At 38.7% G+C, this 21,273-nt stretch overlaps 3 protein-coding genes across 5 annotated transcripts in view; 1 reads left to right on the top strand and 2 right to left on the bottom strand.

Moving 5' to 3' along the window:
* mef2b (myocyte enhancer factor 2b) overlaps window positions 1-4,753 on the bottom strand; it is a 14,502-nt gene extending 9,749 nt beyond the window's left edge. The window contains exon 1 of the mRNA XM_007570042.2: window positions 4,471-4,753. The gene's annotated coding sequence lies outside the window, so the exon portion shown is untranslated. The remainder of the gene's footprint in view (window positions 1-4,470) is intronic.
* A 7,333-nt stretch (window positions 4,754-12,086) lies between these two features.
* tmem221 (transmembrane protein 221) lies at window positions 12,087-17,509 on the top strand. Of its 2 annotated transcripts, XM_016680700.1 has the most exons (4): window positions 12,087-12,614; window positions 12,691-12,896; window positions 15,282-15,367; window positions 16,008-17,509. In XM_016680700.1, the coding sequence occupies exons 1-4, from the start codon at window positions 12,384-12,386 to the stop codon at window positions 16,547-16,549; spliced, it is 1,065 nt and encodes a 354-aa protein (XP_016536186.1). In that variant the 5' UTR covers window positions 12,087-12,383; the 3' UTR covers window positions 16,550-17,509. The 2 variants fall into 2 exon arrangements, with proteins under 2 accessions (XP_016536186.1, XP_007570097.1); XM_007570035.2 differs by having other exon boundaries at window positions 12,508-12,896.
* Window positions 15,513-21,143, bottom strand: borcs8 (BLOC-1 related complex subunit 8). 2 transcript variants are annotated; one of them, XM_007570036.2, is made up of 6 exons: window positions 21,051-21,143; window positions 20,739-20,851; window positions 19,687-19,751; window positions 19,487-19,594; window positions 17,629-17,720; window positions 15,513-15,844 (listed from the first exon to the last, which is right to left on the bottom strand). In XM_007570036.2, exons 1-5 carry the CDS (start codon window positions 21,085-21,087, stop codon window positions 17,651-17,653), a joined length of 393 nt encoding a protein of 130 aa, XP_007570098.1. In that variant the 5' UTR covers window positions 21,088-21,143; the 3' UTR covers window positions 15,513-15,844; window positions 17,629-17,650. The 2 variants fall into 2 exon arrangements, with proteins under 2 accessions (XP_007570098.1, XP_007570099.1); XM_007570037.2 differs by lacking the exon at window positions 17,629-17,720.
* Window positions 21,144-21,273: the final 130 nt, after the last annotated feature.

The raw sequence follows: 21,273 nt of genomic DNA, 5'->3' as shown, positions 1-21,273 counted from the left end.
TTTTTAGAAGTTCAGCAGGCAATAGCTTAAACCAAACAGCAGAAGGAAAATGATGTGTGTGTGTGTGTGTGTGTGTGTGTGTGTGTGCGTGTGGGCATGTGTGTTTGCATGTGCGCTTTTGAAAGATGGCCCGACGACGTGAGCCACCCACTCCTCTCTCATGCACAGCTAGGTCGGAGAAAAAGCGGGACTCTGAGGGGCAGACGGCGTAGACATGGATGGATTGCGGCTGGCTTGAGAATGTTTTGAAACTCTGTTTTCTTTATTTACTTGGTGTCAAAAACCTCGCTCTTGCTCCTCTGCTGCAGACCATGGCATTGCAGAAGATAAAAACCTGTTACTTTTGCTGGACTCTTCCACGCTTTGCAGCAAAACAACTAACTTGCACCTCTTATTGGTGACTTCACGGTGACCGCGCGATGCATCTCCAAACCCCCTGAGGAATTTTCCCTGGTTTTCCCCCTTAATTCTAGACGTGTAGCAGAGTTTTCTAAATTTAGTCGCTTGCCCCTGCTGATGCTGCTTGAGCGGATATGGCGCCCATGTTCCCATGACCCCTGAAGTGCCCGCTTGCCCCTCAACGTAAGTTTGGCACAAAGGCATCTGGGTCACTTCTGGTGGAATCCGCTTCTTTGACAATTACCTTATAAAGTGAAATGAAATCCAATGCACCGGACATGTGACACGTCATCACTAAACCTACGATGCCCTTTGTTTTCGCTCTGGCAAAACAAAGGGTGTAATGGACAAATAGGACCACAAAAACCAGTGTTGGTCTATCTGACTGACAACCTTGATACCACAAAGAATTCACACAAGGCCTCAGGCAAGCTCTTGAGCTTTTTTCACACCAGAAGTGAGACAATTTAACCTCATATCAAGAAATTTTATGGGTGGAAAGACAGGGAAGTGGGACATATGTTTTAAGCAGCGCGAAAAGATCTTTATCTCGTGTCTTTACAGAAGGTTCCCCTCGTCTGCCAAATAACCAAATTACAGCTATCAAGCGCCACAGACTGCTCTGTGAAAAACACTTCACTAAATGGGTAAATATAGCCCCGCATCCAGCCAGGCAGCGCAGAGCTGGCTGCAGTGCTCTTTGTGGTTTCACAGGTTTGTCAAGAGCCTAAAGGCCAAGACGGGCAGGAAAAGCCTGGCTGCGCCTCACGGCTCATAATACAAGATTTCCCATATTAAAACGGCTATTTGAGGTGCGCGTGTGCGCAGATCTGTAACAGGCAGCCAGAATCTGCCTGATCCTTGTGACCTTTCATCTCGCAGGTCGGCTCCTGAGCAAGCCGTCTCTGAGAACAGATGGAGATGAAAAGGAAAAAAAAAAAAAACCTGTCTCATTTGCATGTACTTGAAAATCTCGTGAATACGAGACAGAAGTACTGTCATAGAGTGTCGACTGCACATGAAGAAAGCTGCTTGTGGGTCTGGGATGGAAAACGACTGTTAGATTCGAAAGACAGCAGAAAACACGGGGCACCAACACCCACTTTTCCCTGCAACACACTGGGATCCTCTCACGGATCACCGGGAGCTGCACCAGGATGCGGAGAAAAGTAAAAAGAAGAAAGGAAAAAAAAAAAAATCAAACAGGTACATTTCAATCAGTTCGATTCCAATTAACTCACACTGACTGTTTTACAACGTATGCACCATGTGATCATGCGTGAAGTAAACTTCACGCATGAATGAGAAAGGGAAAAAAGTAGGGCATTTGCACAGAATTGAGGGTTCTGCTTTGATGGTTTTCTTTCCATGAGTCATTCAGAGCATGGTGGCGTGTTTCAGAAAGATGGTAAACACGTGCATGCACATCAACTGAGGCAGATAATAGCTGATTATCTGACATCAAAAGAGAGTTCAGGGAGCCATCAGGAATTAACGTGTGTTAAATGTGGCTATATGTGGTCAAAAAAGAGACACTGAGTCACTGTGTTACTGAGTTTGCTGTAAAACAATATTATTAATGTTCTTGACAGAAACTTGAGAAAATTAAGACAGGTGCTTCCCTCTGGTATACAAAGTTTAACCGAAGCAGCAGGAGCAATGTGCATAACATCACAATCAATATAAAATTATATTTACAACTGAATAAAGTTTCATCGTTCCAGAGAAAATATTTTTTGAATTCTGCAAATGTAGCTAGAGACACAAAAATCCATGTCCTTTAAAATTTATGACAGAGCAGCATACTTTCAGAGGAAGGTTCGAAAACAATATTTAATCCTTAAAGGGTTAGATCTGTAACAGCGTGGGAGCCGTTCTGTGGGGAAAATGTTCGTTTAGTTCAATTGGGTTTATTTGTGCTGCGCCAACATACAAAAAAAGCCTCAAGGTACTTGGCAGAAAAAAAACAACAACCTTATTTTCAAATTCACAGGTCCAAATTCAGTTCAAACCAGGCCAATTCAGTCTAATAAGGTCTGAATGTCACATCCAGAACCAATGAAATATCCTGATCACAGCATCACTGATCCTAAACATATAATCAAAGTCAGCTGATCATTTAACACCCATTGGTAAAAAGCAAAAGCAGCGGACCGCCTTGAGTCATTGACTTTACAGAAATCCAAGCATGTAGCGAACATGTAGCTTCACATGAACGTCAGCAACACTAACATAGACATAGCGTTATATTTACCACCCAGTATTGCTTGGTAACAAAATCATATTTCCACAGGGCTGTAAAAAAGTCCAGGAAACCATTTCTGTATATTTAGGTTTTTTTAAAAATAGTGCCGCAATGTTAGTTGTTCAGTCTTTGTCGCTCTTTTTTTTTTTCTGACAATTTATTGCATCTTGAGATTTTTCTTTTGCTTTTTTAAATTAAGGCGACCACTGGGGAAGATTCCCCACAATGAGGAGGTATGGAGAGACCGAGTAAAGTTAAGGAATTATAATAAAGCGACTAAGAAAATACTGATTTGTCAGATCTGAACAGCATCTTGGTATCTTTTTTTTACAACCAGCCTTTTAAAAATACATTATTTGTACTCCTTTTTTGAACCGTATTTAATTACTGCAGGAGTGTTATCCAGGAGTTCTGGATTTTTATTTTTTTTTTTTTGCAGATGTAACAAAAGAAATGCAAACAAATCACAGATAGTTTAAAGGAATTCATTAAGGTCACATAAACAGAAGACCACTTTATAATACTGTATAAGATTATATTTTTCTAAATTATGTAGCATGTATAGACGTGCAGACGGGTTCGGTTCCTCCTTTCAATTTAAGATTTATTTTTGTTTTTTGCCTAAGTGGCACCCAAGACAAAAGAGGGATTCCAATAATAAATGATCTAAAGAGATGGACTGAGAAGGAGTGACAAAAAAAAATCAGCATCGGGTGCGTCCAAGCAGAGACACAGTCAACCTGCTGGTGACTGGAGTTGAATTCCCGTGCAAATAAATGCAAGGACTCCAGATCCCAAAGTTGAGCTGCATCAAACTTCTCATAAAAAACAAAAAAACAAAAAACTTTTTGGGTTATGTAGTTAGACTTCTTAAAAGCATATGTATTTTTAATGTATTTATGTTAACTCATAGCTTCTTAATAATCCACATCTACATGTAGCATAAAAGCCTATATGTGTATGTGTGTGTGTCTGTGTCAGCTTGAGGGTCAGACAGTTCATAAACTCACGACAGGCCCGAGCACTGAAATGGTGAGGAAATTTTTGTCTAATTTTAACTGGAGATAATTTAATTGCCTTGATATTTTTGATCGGAGAAGCAATGGTGCATACTCTGGGCACAATCAGGACATTTGACCTTTCTGTAAATAGAGGACAAAAGATTTCAGGACATTGTGTATTTGGTGGGCAGCCATTTAAAGAATTTTTATTTTCTGCAAATAGGAACCAGGCGTCAGTGAAAGCTTACCACAAAATGGCACAACCTCAATTTCCTGCAAAAATCTATCTATCTATCATCTATCTATCTATCTATCTATCTATCTATCTATCTATCTATCTATCTATCTATCTATCTATCGATCTATCTAACTTAGACTTCTTAAAAACTTCTATCTTATTAGATAGATCTACCTATCTATCTAAATAATTTGGAAGAGGAGGTATCATGGCATGGGCCAATTCTCACAATGGAGAGGTGTAAATCGAAACAATGACCTCTATAACCTTAGAAATAAAAGTAATGCCAAGGTACGAAACTAGGGGAAATGTTTGTGGATTATTAAACCCAATGTATTGTTTACGTCAGTCAAAATAGAGCGTTTAAGAATAGCCCCCCTGTCCCCGAGTTGCCAAGCACCTCTGTCTAATATAGCTTCATCTACAGACAGCTCTTAATAACACAGCAACAGGTACTTAACTCACAGCTGTGTCATGAAATCTGCCGCACAGGAAACCCAAGGAAACGCTGCTCATTTCCCTTAAAACAACCCCCCCAAAAAAATCTACAATCACAATATCTAAACGTACGCAGTTAACAAGCTTACCTTTTTTCTTTTCTGTCGATGTCCTCTTTTTCTTCTTTTTTTTTTTTTTTTGTTCCTACTTGATTTGTTTAGCAAGTGTTACGCCGCACTTGAACAGTTTGAGAGACGAGGAAAAAAAAAAAAGAGAGACGTGAAGTTGACAATAAGAACCGCAGATATCTATCAAAACGAGCAGGAGTCGTCCCGACGTGCAGTCTGCTGCTGGGCTGATGAACAAATATCCACCTGATGCGGACGCAGCGGGAGGTTCAGGAGCGCCGCGCGCCGCTTTCCAACAGCTGGCCGCTGCTGCTGCGCCGCCCGCCTCCCCGCCACCGCACACCGCCTCCCCGCCCCTGCCATTGGACACAGTCCTCAGCCGCCTCCCATCCAGATTCAAACGCACCCCTCTCGAAAACGTACCCGCAGTCTTTGAACAAAAAGGAAAAAAATAAAATATAAAATATATATATCTATTGTATTGTAGTTTTTAAAGACAAAGCAGACGAAGTAGTCCAGAACGGGGCAATTTCTGAACATTTTATTTTATTTTTATTTTGTGACTGTAAAGTCTTCACATGGGAAGCTGGCAGGGTTGGCCATTTAAATTCAGCTTTTAGCATTGTGTGATTATATATTTTACGTACCACCTTAAATTTAGCAAAGGGCTAAATTAAAGAGAATGTCCACCTTGAAAAAAATTAAATATATTAAATATAGAGTTATAGAGACATTTTTCATCTGAAATCAAATAGTTACAAAAGCTATTTGAACAGCTTTTGTAACTGTTCAAATAGTTACAAAAGCACACACCGATGTTAATTTATTCCAGTAAAAGTAGATTTAAAGCAGGCTTGTGCCGTCTTTGATGTAGCAAAGTCTGTTTTAAAAAAATTTCAAAACCGCACAGGTTTTCCATAAAAGCATTCCTACAATTTGAGGAGTGTTGTAATATAGGTTAACATAACTGCCCTTCCCCAACTTGTTGCTGCACACTATCACCCATAAAATACACTGTAATTCCAGTTTGTTTTCTTCTTTTTTCTCATGGATATTTATGGCATGGAAATTAAAGGAGAGGCACCCATCCACATTAATTCATCACTGTTGTATAAAGTATTTTATAACAGCAGCCTGTCTCTCAACTAGCTGATTGTAGTCTTTGTCTCAACTGTAATAATTAATGTTACATTACTTTAACATGTTTTCTTTTGTATGAAAGCGATTGCATACCGCAATGCATTTTTTTTTTTTTTTGCTTTAAATATCTATGTTAATTACAGCAACATCTTTACGAATGGTTATGAATCTTGCAGTGGCTTCAGCCTAAAAGGAACTGATACGGAAAAGAGATAAATAAACGCTGTGCATCTTCTTGGGTCAGCACAGAGTAGTTCTGGATCTTGAAGCACTTGCTCAGAAGCTCTCAGAAAACAGCTTCGTGAAATAACGCGTCAGGAACATTTTCCATCCTGGTCAGGTCAGTAACACAACCCCAAACCATGACAACTCCTCCACTGCGTGTAACAGTCATAAAGGTGTTTTGTGAAAGCATTGCTACTTATGAAAGGAGACCACTTTAAAGCTTATCAAACGTTATTTTTCATCAATTCACTGCTTTGTTCTGTTATGAAATTGACATCGTCTTCAGTCCACCAGAAAGGCTGGTTTCAGCTGAGTTTCAGAGCAAAACCAGAAGAATTTGATTCCTGGAAAAGCTTTAAAATCTGGTTACATTAACTGAGAAACACATCAGTCTACAATAGGCCTATGTCATCCTAAATCTTAAACCTCAACCTCACCTTAAACTTAAATCTGTCAGGTATGCCAGAAATGGTATTGACTGGTTTTGATTAAAATGTTTAAAAAGAACATTTCCTCTGGTATGTTTAAGACCATGGCAACAAAAAATGTTGATTTACGCTGCCCAAACCTTGCAGCAAATACTGCTATATAAAGCCTCGACTTCTTGTGAAAAGTCGTCACCATTTGCAAACTTGTGAGCAGTTCAGAGTCATTTCCCCTTTTAGAGATCGCAACCTGGATATCAAGTGAGTTTAAAATACCAACCACTGCATAATCACAAAGCAGATATTACAGAGAAGGTCACATATTTACGTGTTTTTGAAGCCTGACTTATCGTAAGACATCTTTCAAAGTGCTACAGAATGAGAGGGGGAAAAAAAATTATTTCGAGGCAAAACGTTGGTCCTAAAGATGCAAAAAAAAAATATATATATAGATATATATTGTAAAAACTATAACACTGGTGTGACCTCTCTATAAGCATAATGGAAATATCTATTTGGAAATAACTGAAAGAACAGAAAAAAAGTTTTCATATTTCAGTAATCAAACAGCACTCTAATGTTGTCTGACTTAGTTTTAACATAGCATTTCAATTTCTTTTGAAGAGTAATTTTTTATTTAGAAAATAATCCCAAACAAAATGAACATTTATTTCACTGAGCGCCTATTAATTGAGAATTTACCACAGATTTTTAACCAGGTTTTATAGTGTAGATTTTGTCCAAACAAGAATGAAATCAAAGATGAAAATCTTTAAAGACAAATAAAAATCATATTTAAAAAAATTAACATAAAAAAAGAAAACATTTAAATAGGTGACTTGTTAACCTTCCTTAAAATAATCATATATGGTTACATTAATTGAGAAACACATCAGCCTACAATAGATCGGTGTGTGGTTTTAAAGTTTGTCAGAATCTTTACAAGGCCTGTTATTTTAAAAAAAATATGCATTTTTTTTATGTGAAAGGTTGCACAATATACCACAAATTTACCAATTTAATGCAGCATAAAAAGTTTTAGATGAAGAAGTAGTGATTTGGTTCAGTAAATTACTACTGTCTTTTATCCCAAGTCATATCATCGCCCCGATGTTTACTAAAATTATCGAGTATTGCACGTCTTCCAAAACATTGTCATGATATGGTTTAAAAGAGTCTCTATTCGGTGTACAATAATCCTGTCCAGGTTGAACCAGTTAAAGTATTTTGAATTTGCTGATCAAATGTCTAGTATCCTGACAAAATAGCGAAAAAGCCCTTATCTGCTTTATAAACAACAACAAAAATTAACATCATTAGCAAGCTAAGATGCCTCCATGTGCTTTTGGAGTGCTTAGTTTGTGCACAATACCTTACCCCTGCCCCAACTTCCCACTGACTGGACATGCAAAAAAAAAAAAAAAAAAAAAAGAAAGAAAAAGAAAAAAACAATACAATTCCGATTGACGCAACTTCTCTCTGGAGTTCCTGAGTCGCCCCGTGACATCTGACACCCTGAGCTGTGAGCCGTACCGCCTGTGTCCAAAACCTTTAACAGGTACGACAGTTAGATGGCAAACTTGTCATAAATTAATATGCATAATTTCTTGAAAAGTTGAGAAATTGTAGCCTTTTATTTTAATGTGTATCCATTGCATTTTCAAATGCAGAAGGCAGAGGTGTGAAAGGTCCTGTCCATAATTTAGTGAAACGCGAGGGTGTCACAGTTCAGCATAAAGGGGAAAGGTCAGCAAAGGCTTCATCTTTTCAAGAAAGAATAGGCCAGTGCAAAATAGCAAACAACTTATGTATCTTAAAACATTTAGTGAAGGTATTATGAAAAGATTTAGGAGGTTTGAGGGGGAAAACACACATTTGGACTTCACCTGCTAAGAAAAAGCATAACGGTTTGTGTGCTTTACTGATCTGTCTACGGTCCACATTTGCATCAGACTGATTAGGAAGAGAATAATCGGACGAGCTCAGGCTTCGGAGCGTCTGAATTCCTGTTTTTGTAGCAAGAATCGAATCAAATCCAATCAATTTGTGTTCATGTCACTGCATAGCAAATAGTATGCAAAAAACTGCTTATTGTTTATCTGGTGGTTCTGCACTTGCTGCACCATTTGCCCGACTCCGACTGTTGAGGTTGAGGAGTCTCTCAAAATGTTCAGAGCCGTGTTCCTGCTGCCACCCCGAAATAGATCCTGCACAGAGAGGGAGGCCCCAAAGACCAGTGACCCGTTCAGCTCCCCTCACTATCCTGCGCAGGCCACACTCTTGTCTGTCATGTGATGCCACCGTAACATTAATCTAGAAACTCTGCAGTGATGCCTAAAATCGGTGAAAGTAAATAAAAGAAGCAGTCGTCTAACTTGCACAAGATTCCCTGATGCAACGTCGGTGGGGTCGAGTCAGTGGGGGATTGTCAGGAGGAAGGCAGGACGTCAAAGGACGAGCCGAGGGTCAAAATTAAAACAACCGGGGGTTCCTGAATGCCTCAGAAGAACCGCAGGCTGATTTTCTCCATGCTGTGCTGCATTGATGCAGTAATTCATGCGAAAAGAGGCCAGATAAGTAACAGCCCTGAGAGCATTTGTTGTCCAGTACAAAGATATATGTTTCAGTAGCCTCACTTTTTTGTATTAAAATCTTTTTTTGTTGTTGTTGTTGACAATTTGTCACATTTTTCATTTTCTGAAAAACCTAATTTTGGGTTTTCTTTAGCTGTGATCACTAATAGTAAATGCTTGGAATGTATCACTCTTTGTAATAATTCTAGTATAGAAGCTTCACTTTTTAAAAGAATAATACAATTATTTAACTGGATTACATTTTTACGACATTCTAAATAATTGCGATCCGCCTGTAACTTTCTGTGAACCATTTCTAAATAAAACTCAAATCCCTCATTACAAACAAGCATGCAGCCGTCAGAATCTGTTGCTAAAATGGATTAGATCACCTAAATATAGCTGTAAAATATAAAAAGCAGGTGACCAATAGCAAGTATGAAGACGAGAAAAAAAAAAAAAGGAAAAATAGGATGATCAAAATCAAAACGGGGAGCAGACATGTGGTCAGTTATTATATTTAGAGGTAATAAATGAATCACAGCACGAGCCACATTATTGTCTATTTCTGGGAGGCACAACAATAAACGGTCCTCCTAAAAATAATAGGGCGACAAATTATTAGCAGAGATAATCTGCGCAAGTGTGGATAACAGCTCCATCTCACTGCCTCACACACCATCAGACAAACAGCCTGCAGGCGCAGACATACTCGAAAATGCGGGTTCAGACACACACGGTTTGAAATCCCGAGAGGTTTGGTCTCAAACTGTACATCTGATGCAATACTTAGCAACATCCCCTGCAGACCGCCACAGCCTATACCTCCAGGACTCATCTGTAGAAGAATAATGCCAGGTCCCCCCTTCTACTCATACAACAAGCAGATCACCTGCTGCAGAGACGAAACTTTATGTTTCCAAATGGGATATTTTGTACGCGTATTTATTTTCTTTTGTGACGTTAGGTGAAACCTTCAGCAGTGCGGTGGACCGTCGGGGTAATCCAATCACAACCATGTTCATACCATACTTGGAATCAGTGATAAATCAAGTAAAGGACAAGAGCCGTGCAGAGATAAAGGTGCCTTTGAGATCTTCTCATCTTTCTTTTTTTTTCTTCTTTTTTTTTTCTTTTTCCTGAAACTTCTCACTTCTGCTTTCGACAAGATCAGCCACGTCCCTTTTAGAGCATGTGGTGAAGCTGTCGGATTCAGAAATAGCCTGCATGGTCAGTGTACATGTGTGAGAGCAATTGTTCACATTGTGCGTCTTTATAGCTACAGCCTTATCTGCATCTCAGCAGAATAAGGGTTACACCTTTACCTTCCCACCAACCCCCAACTTGTAACAGAACAGATAGGCCTTTGTAACAAAAGTCGCAGGCTTTAAGTGTGTCAAGGTGCTTGTGGTTTATCACGGTGTTTATGAAGAGCATGTAAAAAAAAAAAAATAATAATTTCTCTTAAGTTGTATTAAAACGAATGGTAAGGAACTTGCTGTAAAAATTTGGCAAAAAAAGAAGAAGTTTGTCTTTTAAAAAAAATAAATCTCTGATAAGTCTTGCTTTTTCTGGAGAAGTGAGAGAGGATTTACGAAAAAACTGAACACAAATCAAAAATTAAAAAGCGTGTTTTAAAAAATAGGGAATATAAGTCCAAAGAAGGAGCTCAGCTGCCTGCAATGTCTTCAAGCTTCAGTGTAGCTCACAGCTAACAAGGTCCCATTTTGAACACAAGGAATTCTAAGAATGCCCAAAGCATTCGCGTTATTTGTTTTGTCTCTCCTCAGTTTAAATGCTTTATTCTACCTGCAGTAGATGATGTAGTGTCCTGTTGAGAAGACCAGCAGTAATCCTTTAATCACTTCACGAGGAGAGAGGATGGCTGTTCATGTTACAGCATAAGAAGTAGGCTAATCTAAAAGTAGACTGCGGCCTTTTATCGTATGCACACATTTATGTGCAGATTATTTTTTGCAAGATGTAGAAGTACGCATAGTAGGACGAATTGATGTTGTGTAATTTGAGTGAGTTAAATGATGCTAGATTTCAGGAGTCCACAGAAACTGACTTAGAAATGTTTTTGTTAAACTTTTTTTTTTTTTTTTAGAAATTATTACTTACGATATTTTCTGTGCAAAACCTACTCTGTATATTACAAATCTGTAGTTACACAAGCTGATCTGAAAGCCTGATTTTGCACTGCAGATGTGAGGTTGTTCGTTTTTCCTAAATATATTTATTACAGTCGTCTATGACTGTATCTTTGTTGTTTAGCACAGAAGCATCATCTTTTTAATGATACTTCAATTAGTAAACACAGCCTTTAATGCGAGTATGTTTGATAGCTGCGAAGAATTGTGGCACATAAAAAAAAATATATATATATATATATTTTTTCTGAAATCACATCTAATATAATTCTTGTAAAATAAATGAAAGCATTTTTTTGTACTTTACATTTTAGGTTGATCAGAGGGTCCACTTATTTTCAGTTGTAACCCACGTTTTACTGTTTTCTTTGTTTAGAAATGTGACACAGGTGCCCATTTCTCTTGGCCCCTTCTAACATTGGGAAAGGCAGGAGAACATTTTTGCTTAACTTACACTAATTTTTGTTGATCTTATTAAAGCTGGAAATGCTGGGGGAAAAAAAGCTTCTGGACTGAACTTGCTCACTTTAGTTCAAGTAAAACTTGAAAAGTTTAAAACATCTGGAACTGTGAAGAACGAAACTTGTAGAGAACACACATTCATGACATGAAGCACAGCGAGGAGGAAGGTGGGAGAGGCGAGAAACATCCAAAGAAGAAGAAGAAGAAGAGAAGTTTTAAGCCTATCACTCACTGTGAGGGGGATTTAATTTTTTGGATCTTGTCTACAATCTCCAACTTGTTGAAAATGGTCACAACCACCAAGCCTGTGCATCGTCACCTGTAAAAACAATCAAGGAACAATTATATAAGGAGGAAGACATTTATAGAAATTTTGCCAAGTTCCTAAGGAGCGTTTTTAGAAAGGACAACTAAAAAGCTTGTTACAAAAGGGCCCCTGGGACCGTCATCCTCATAAATCTGGCCCTGAAAACAGTGACAAAAATGTATTACAACCAGTTTTTTTTAATTATTATTAATAAAGCACTTACAGGAGTGAAAACAAGTGTTTATATTGCGATATATTTCATCTTCAGTGAAAACATGTGGTTGAAAACAGACAATAAATAATAATTTAGTTAGATTAAGTCAACAAAAATAATAATAAATGTATTTAAAAGCAGAACAAATCCTGCTTTCCGAATAGCATTAGTTTATGTAATGACTAAACGCTTTTAATGTAATGGACTCATACCTATCAGTTGAAGTTGTAATTCTCACAAGATAAATAAAAAAGTCAGCACTTTCTATCGACTCATATCGTATGTAGGACATTATGATCAGTCCTGTCATTGTTTGATGACTTTGTTCGGGGCGCTCTCCCGTGAATACGCCAAGCCATTGTTTCCGACCGTCCAGGAGAAGAAGTCCATTGTTGCTGCGAACTTTTTAATCTGGGGGATTTAAAGCCCCATCACATGCTCAGACAGAGCAGCGGGGCGCCCTGCCACTCAGCTGAAATCCATACCGAGGAAGAAAAGTTTTCCTCCGGACAGGACCTCCGGGAAACATTTCCTACACACTGCAATGCCTGCCCACGGCGCAAGACTGTAGGCACTTGGGGAGTCCCACTGGACGACGGGACGCATCTCTTTCCGCCCTTCTGGAGCCAATTTCAGGATAAACATGACGCTCATGTACAGGCAGAGGTCTTTAATTGTTCTGTCCTTACTGGGAGTGCTGTCGGCCATCATGACCGTGTTATCGGTGATCTTAATATTCCAGCTGCAGTCCCACCAGGCGGCGGTGAAGGAGTCCACCACCGTCGCCTCCTCCTCGGTCATACCCGCTCACCTCTGGCCCGTCCTGCTGCCCGTCTCCACGGTGCTCTCAGCGCTGTCCCTCACCCTTAACTTGAGCTCCGTGGTCGTGAGTCTCCTCCACAGCTACTTTTCCACGGAGGTCTGCAGAGGGGAGCAGGACACCGAGAGGTATTTGGCCTGCTGCAAGCTGAACCGACTGGTTCAAGGAGCAGCCAGTTCCGTCCAGTTGTGACGCAGATTTAAACCATAATTTATAGCTAATTAGAATATCAATTCAACCTGTTGAGGGTTATTCGAACTGCTTTGAAAAATGGGAGAGATTTACGCTTCATTTTTCTGTCGCTGAGAAGTGAAATTGTTCAGTTTTGGCATGCAGACTGCCTAGTTTATCAGACTGTAAAACTTACAAAAGCGTCCAACGTTATTGATGAAAAAAAATACACTGTTTTAACCTTATTGGCTGTTTTTTTTAAAACGAAAAACTCCCCTTTTAAAATGTTTGAAGGTGGAAAAGTAAAAAAAAAAAATACTTACAATTGTGTATTAAAGTTGCTGAATCTTCTGGGAACTTAAATAGCTCTCAGAAAGGTTGATATTAGAACCTTTTGGAAATCTGTCCTCCACATGGTATCTTAAGATTACATGAGTAAAGTTGTAGTAATGCTTCAGGTAACATTCCCTAAAGGTTCTCTAAATGCATAATGAGACATGCAGATACACTTGAGGTTGTGAAAGCTGTAGATAAAATTTGGGGAACCAGCACCCTAACCCTAAGAATCTAACTTGTAGGTTCTCCAATGTTACATGTTGAAAGTTGTAGCTTATTATATTCTGAGCAAGTTCCCAGAAACTTTATGTGTCAGTGTGTATTAGTATGGAAAATCTGTAACTTTTCCTGAATTTTCTGAGTGGGCCACTTGTTATAATCTTATGAAAACATAATTTATTTAGGATTAGTAAGGTTAGTTTTTGCTTGGAAAGGTCTCGAATGCTAGCCTGGCTTGTTCTTTAATTTTCCATTCAGTTCCAAAAAGAATGGTCTCCGAGATTAAACTGTACAAATTGTCAATGTTCTCTGAGGATTCTTTAAAGATTATTTAACAAAAAGCTCAGATAACCTTCGGGGAACTTTTCGGGAATGTTCCATCAACATAAAAGTTGTAGATAACATTTAAGGAACCTCCAAGAACATTATTCCTCTTTACCACAAACTTTCGCTGTCAATGTTGAAACTAACCTTTCAGGAACATTCTCTAAAGGTTCCCTGAAGGTTAGAATACCATTAAGAGGGAATTTTCTGTATGTTCTCTCAATATGACTCTTCTTTTTTCCCCTTTGGGTTCTAGTAAGGTTAGAATTTGCTTGGTACGGTCTGGTATGCTAGCGTAGCCTCCAAAAGTTTACCTGTGAATTGTAGAAAAACTTAAGAGAACATTCAGTTAATAGTTCTTTCTTTTGTGTGTTTATTTAGAAAGTTATGCTTTTAGGCAATATTTACTAAAGGTTATCAGAAACTTATGTCATTAACCTATGGCCAACATTTCCTGAAAGCTCTTTGATTTTTATACCCGGTCAAAACTTTGGGAAACATTCCCTGAAGGGTCTAGTGAAGTTAACACAAGCTCGGTTAAGTCTTACATGCTAGCCTAGGTGAATCTTGTTGTAATAAATGCAGCTCCTCCAGAAGTCGATATATTATTTTTATTAATCACTATTATTTTGCTAGTTAGTCTAGTACATTAATTAAACACATTTTTATGTGTTTTACAGGTATCATTACTTAGATTTTCTCATGGCTTTCGTAATTCTTGAAAATAAATGAAAATAACGTCCTAATCACGGCAAGTCCTTGGAATTCATCACGTATTTTAATTTTAAGAAAAGAAAGTATTTTTGAGGTGCTGCTTCACATCCTACATTGGTTCCTCTTTTCTGTTCAAAACATTGTTGCTACCGGTGAAAAAGAAAAAAGCTGTTTGCATGTGTATCTCCTAGTGCCCACACAATCTTCTTTCGTTGTTAATGCTACTAACCACAGCCTTGTCCTGGATACTAAATTTAACTATTAGGTTTTGTGTAAAGAAAACATGGTTTCAGAAGTATAAAAAAAAATGGGGCTAGCTTATATATCAGAGAGCAACGGCCTGCACTGCAATGCCTTTGGTCAACACCCCCCACAACCTTTACAAATCCCATCTAAACAATGGCCTTCCTCTTATTATGCACCCAGCACACGGCCTCGCGCTGGCCCTTTCCCACGTCGGTATACTAATTCAACACCAAAGTCTGGGACCTCCCTGCTGACACAAGGGGGCATTCCAGAAAAAGGGGAAATAATAACCAGTGTGACAATATGCATATAAAATAAACCCAAATACCCAGTAATCCCATGATTTTCGATTGACAAAACAAACTTTTCTGGGAAAACAAACACATAAACACGAAGACATTGTTCTATTTTTATTAACCAATACACCGATTTCAAAAAGTGAAGCATCAACTTGAAAGTGCAAACATACTGTAGAGGCGCTGACATGGGATCTCTTTCAACAGAGCAGACTGGTTCCTTCTGGACAGCAGAGCTGTACGACATGTGGCGATTGGACTATTCTGCCTGGGGGTGTCTGTCTATTTGGCAGGTAGGAACGACAGACAGAAAACAAAACAGTACATTTTCACATTTTTTTCTTACTACCAAAGTGTTTATTCTTACATTTGACACTTCATAGACAGCTAGAAACCCACAAAAAGCATCCACAACAACGTTGTGTTAGTTGTGTTTTCAGCAGCAGAGGCATACCAGCGCTGCTGCTTTTCCTCTAATCCGGCCGTCCAGTTTCAGAGAACAATGCATTCTTTGAGCAGCCATGACTTAAGTGTTTCTAATGCTGAACCTGGCAGTGCTGGTGCACCCCGCTCCGCAGAGTGGCGAGTTACTTTAGCAGAAGGGTGGTGGAGGGGGGGGTCACTTCATTGTGATAGTTGGTTGTTTCCCCTTGACCCCACTTCAGCCACAGTCCAATGGTAGTGGAGGCCAACTCAGAAGGTCTCTTTACATCCCAGAGTTGTGCCTTTCTGCCCCTTCCTTCAACATTCCTGGGTCTATGGTCCGTTTCCTGCAGGCAAACAGGATATCAATGAGACGAGCAGCGTTCAGTATGCGTTTGGTTTACAGTTATCTGGGTCTCTAATGACTGATACCGTTTGCCGATAGTGAATTAAAATACTGTCTGCACGGGTAAATCAAGTTTTCTACGACCTTCTCTTCTTTCTCGGCAGCCATGTCCATTTTCATGCTCCTGATATTCGAGATGGAAACGGGCATCGCCAGCGCCTGCGTACTCTCCTCTGGGATCCTGATCCTGCTGGCGGCGGTGATACACTCCCTGGTCAAAGCTTCCCGAAGCGCCAAGCACTACAAAAGCGACCTAGCCGGCACACTCTATCAAAACGACCACGGAAGCAGCAGCGTGCCCATCTCGCGGCCCTGTGAGCTAAGAGTCGGAGTGGACAAACCGCGGATTCACCGCAGCCAGTCTCATCACATGCAGCATCCGCTCTCTTACCCAACGTGTGGCAACGTCAGGCAGAGGGAGCACTATCAGCAACAGTACTCCCCCACCGAAGGCTCCCAGAGCCACTGTAGCGATAAGGATGGATACAGCGCAGGAGGGAGCTGCCCTCGAATGCACCGGACCTTGTCTACTGAATCTGGCTTACTACAGGCCCAGGTGAAACCCTGGAATGGAGTCAACAACGAGATGAGGAGCGTTTTGGCACGCAAATCAGGGATTTCAGCAAAAGACTCGACGCTTGTGTGAGTCGACATTCTTTTCAGAGGAGTGAGGAACTGGAGAACCGATATCTGACTGCAGGTTTGTGGAGCAAGTGAACCCCCACCACAGAGGGAAAGCTCTTTGTTTCTTCAGTGTATAAATGGCAAGTTTATCTTATCTGGCTGCATTCAAAATGGCCAAGTTTAAGGTATACAGTCAACTTTAAACATGATCCACCAATCTGAATAACACAGGTAATGAACGGTGTTAGATGCTTACAGTATGATAACCTTAACGAAAACTACCCCTGGTTTTACAGGACTAAATTGAAACAACAATGTATTACATGATCAAATTGCTTTTATATAAAACAAAAAAAACCACCAGATGCAACATATTTACAGCTATAGATTTTAGAAATACCAGCAATTCTAAAGCCGGGATCACGACTCCACATGGGTCAATAAATTATTAAGTTCCTCCTCAGGAATCGAACGAAATTATAACATTTTTCAGTAATTGTCAAATACAGGATTTTTTTTTAAAATTGTGCATAATTTGTAATTTTTTCCTCTTTTGCATTTTATAAGTGAATAACAAGCTGATAATTACTCTGACAATATGCTCGAGTAGCCAGCCTGCGGCTTAAATGTCATGCAGCTCATTGACCACTTCATATTATGGCACTGTATTCAATTTCAAACCAATAACTGGTAATGTTTTTCATGTACAAATTTAACTGAAGTATTTCCAAAGAGCCGTATTTGTCTTTCTCTGAAGTGATGGAGAAATATGGGAAATATTCAGGTGACCAGCAGTACACAGTGGAATTTAAATTACAGGAACAACTCGAAAACCTTGATGTTGTTGACCAGTCCAACAAAATGAGCGACAATACACCAACTAGATACATGTGCAAACTTTATCATAATACTGTAAATACATTATTTCACTTTATAAAGTGTTTTTATGTCGGAATTGTGTGCGTGGAGCGATTGTATTTCTTGACGTGTTCAAAAATATTTCACGTAGAACCTTAAATAAACTGTAGAAAGAAAGTGCTTGTTTACTTAAAACATAGAAACCTTGCTTCTTTTCTAGATAAATCTAGAAGAACTACTAACCTTGGACACATGTGCCCAATGTTCATGAGGAAGCAGGTGAGTTTTGTGGAGCAGGTGCGGAGGGAGCAGGAGATGAGGTCGCATCATTTTGTCTGCATGCAGGTGTTGATGGGAGAAAATAAGCAATGAAATAAACAGAAAAACAAACAATAAAACTGAAAAGTGGTTCAAAATAAGCACAAATTAAAATAACAGCAAAAAAAAAAAAAAGGTAATCTGATGCAAATTAAAAAAATGAAAGCACAAAGTCATGTAACTGTCAATTTGTTTACCGTATTAGGAAATCTGGACGAATAAGGTAAAATCATTTGTATAAAGACGGACACTCAAAGCCCAAACTTACATGGGATTCAAACTTTGACCCAAACGTTTCAGTGGCTTTTTACGGCCATTTCAGCTCAGAGAAATTCACGTTTTACAGAGAGAAAAAAAAAAATCTCAACATACACCAAAGAGTCGTGTGAAAAAGTACAACATTCCACTTTTCCATTCCTCGGAAAAAAATGTGTCAACAGGAGGTGGCAAGCAAAAATGTATCTTGCTTCATTCATTAAATAAATACATAAGATGCTGTACTCTTGTTTTTGAAGACCTCTGAGATCTCATATATAACTGTGGTGATCGCTCTCTAATAGTCGATCCAGAAATTGCAATTTTTAAAATACAGAACATGTTATGAAATCTTGCTTTCAGTTTTTATTGTTTACATTATTTTTTCAATATTTGCTAAAATTTTAATCAAATAATAATGTGTCCAAATATGTTGAATATATATATATATTTTAACATGATTGCTTTTATTGTACAAACCTGCTGCTTAATTTTAGTCACACATTAGGAGTAATTTTTGGCATTATTTAGATTTTTTTTTTTTAACTTTTTATTTTATTTTTGAAAACCCAGTTCTTGCTCACTTTAAAAAAAATGGTAACTTGCTTTGGTCACAATATAATTTGAATAAAAAAAATCCTAATGTTCCTTGATAAATTCAAGAATGCTGGTGCAATTTATTAATTGTAAGGGCAGAGGTGATGTGGGCAAGACCTACTCAGTTCTGACTGTCAATTCTGGTTAAAAATTATATTACTGAATCTGGAGACTAAGGTCAACAGTCTGAAATATTGCACTGCATGTAAACACAGATATTCACCATTTATGGTCTGTGGAAAGAACCGTGTGAAAGCCATGTTCAGAGACATACAAGCTGAGTTCAAAAGTTTGAAGTGATGAGGAACACATGAACTTTACAAAACACAAACAAAGTAATAAATAATGGCAACCTGACAATATCCTTCCTAACAGATAGTTGGCAGACAAATGACCTTTCATTTGTACATGAATTTTTTTATTTTAAAATGGAGTAAACTCAACTGAAACAAGACAACGTGTATTTTGAAGAACGTGTCATAGACAGCTGTGCCCTTGTGAAATTTAGGGAGGGGATGAACACTAAACGGGTTAAACACAGCTCTTAAGATAACGCCACAGCATTTCATTCAAGTGCTGGTCTGAACTTTGACTAGATCAAAACAACAATTTCATTCTTTTGGTTTTCTTCAGGTGTCCTTTTGTACTGTGTTCTGGATCAATGTGTTTTATGTTTTCCTAATAAGGCTCAAGGTTCAGCTGTCCATCAGATATTATATATATATTTTTTGCTTACCCTTCCACCACTGTGTTTTAGAGACATCAGGGACTATTAGTAATGCTTCCATGTTTCTAGAGTCTCGTTTAAAATGTCTTGTTCAGATTTGACACAGCAAATGGAATACCGTCTACTTTTTGTTTAAGACTTATAGATGGGGACCTAAACTTTCTACGGGTTGAATTTATACTCATATTTACAAAATGTTTGTACCTGCGTCCGTTATAGTTACTGATCTGCTCCTTCATGGTGATGGCTTGTCGAAGAAGGGTGTCAATGTTCTTGAAATACACACTGCTGTTTGTCATACTTTTCACGGCACTGCAAAAACACAGACAGAAACACAAGAATTAACTTTGAGGAAAAACGTCGGATGGGATTCTGCTTAATTGAAACATTCCGAAACTTCTCACCTGCATGCATACTCTACCGTGTAGATGGCTCCCTGACTCTGTTCCTCCCAGCTCTGCATGTCTGTCTGTGGAAAAAAAGGAACAAAGAAAGAAACAAATGTTGACATAGAGTTTATTCAAATATAGAGTTAACAGCGCAACTTTATTAAAAGACATCACGTAGCATGCTTCTCAGAAAAATTTATTTCAACAGAAAAAAAATGAGTTTTTGTGAAAAAAATTGATATTTGTTTTTGTTTGTGTGTTCCTTGAAATTAGCTGTGATTCACTTTATTTTGAGCTCAAGTTATTTTAGACAACTGAATATTAGGTTGAGGCAATGGGGAAAAGATGACCAGTTTATTAAGTGGAACTTTGATAAATTTGATCAGAATTTCCTAAAATACATCATTTAGAGGCATCTAAACTACTTTACATATATATTGGTTTTGAAAAAAAAAGAAATTCCCACATCCTTGTTGCTAAAGTGCAGCAATAAACACAAGGATGACATAATTCAAATAAAAACAAGCTTCTCCAAAACACCAATCAAACATCTGTTTGATTCATCATCTGCTGCTGGCTGGCAACACAGCTCCGTATGCGTAGTGCATATGGATCACAACAACTCCCACCCTCCGCAATTGTTCTGTTCAACAATTCCCATAGTTAAGAAGAAAGTTGGAGTGTCAGCCTGGGTCTTAAACATGTCTTAAAATCTAAATACAAAAGGTAAGCAATAACAAAACTATAATACATATGTTCAATTATTCTAACAGCAATATGAACAACTAGGGGAGGCCAGCGTCTTACACTGGAGCAATAAATTAAATAAGGTTTAGTTAAACTATCCAGTGCATTCATAGCTAAAAAGCACAACATTTAATGCGTTAGGAAGATCAGAAGCCAATATTTGTTTGTAATTAAGTTTCAGACTCATAACTGAATAGTCTAAAGATGATTGTTCACTGAAATTACAATGTGTTGCTGGAAGATGATTTTTTTTTATTTTTTTTATTTTTTTAATGCTGCAGATAGCTGGAAGGTGTAACATCGAGCTGAAGGAGGAATACCTTGTGCTGCACCAGCTCAGGCAGGGACCTCCTGACGTGCTCCTGCAGCCTGTACAGAGCCACTGATGGCTCGTTAGCTAGGACATACATACTCTCCGTGAATTTGTCACTCACTGTGGAGTCAAACAGACCAGAACACAGCATTAAATGTGTAATTCGTGCCATGAAACATAACAGCGAAACGAACACTTAACGGTATTATATGTAAGACTTAGCTTGGCCGCTAGCTCAAGCAGCCATTTCTTAGCGCTGCAGCGTTAATGTATGGTTTCAGTAGAAAGTCATCTACGGATTTGTTTTGCTGCTGTTTACCTCTCCTAACTTTCAGTTGCATCTCTTGGTCATCCATTACAAAACCTTGTTTCTCCTCTCAGAAGCCAACAGCGCGAAGAACGGCGTCAGCTGATTCCTGCTTCCGTATTATTGTCCATCTGTGCAACAACGACGAGATTCCGGACAGAAACACTGACTCTAACAAACGTTTTTCCTTCGCGAATTTAGTCAGAGATGCTTTGATACCCGAAGCGGACTGCTG

This window comes from Poecilia formosa, unplaced genomic scaffold (assembly GCF_000485575.1).
Source record: "Poecilia formosa unplaced genomic scaffold, Poecilia_formosa-5.1.2 Scaffold254, whole genome shotgun sequence".
NCBI lineage: Eukaryota > Metazoa > Chordata > Actinopteri > Cyprinodontiformes > Poeciliidae > Poecilia > Poecilia formosa.
This window is presented reverse-complemented; position numbering and strand designations above follow the sequence as displayed.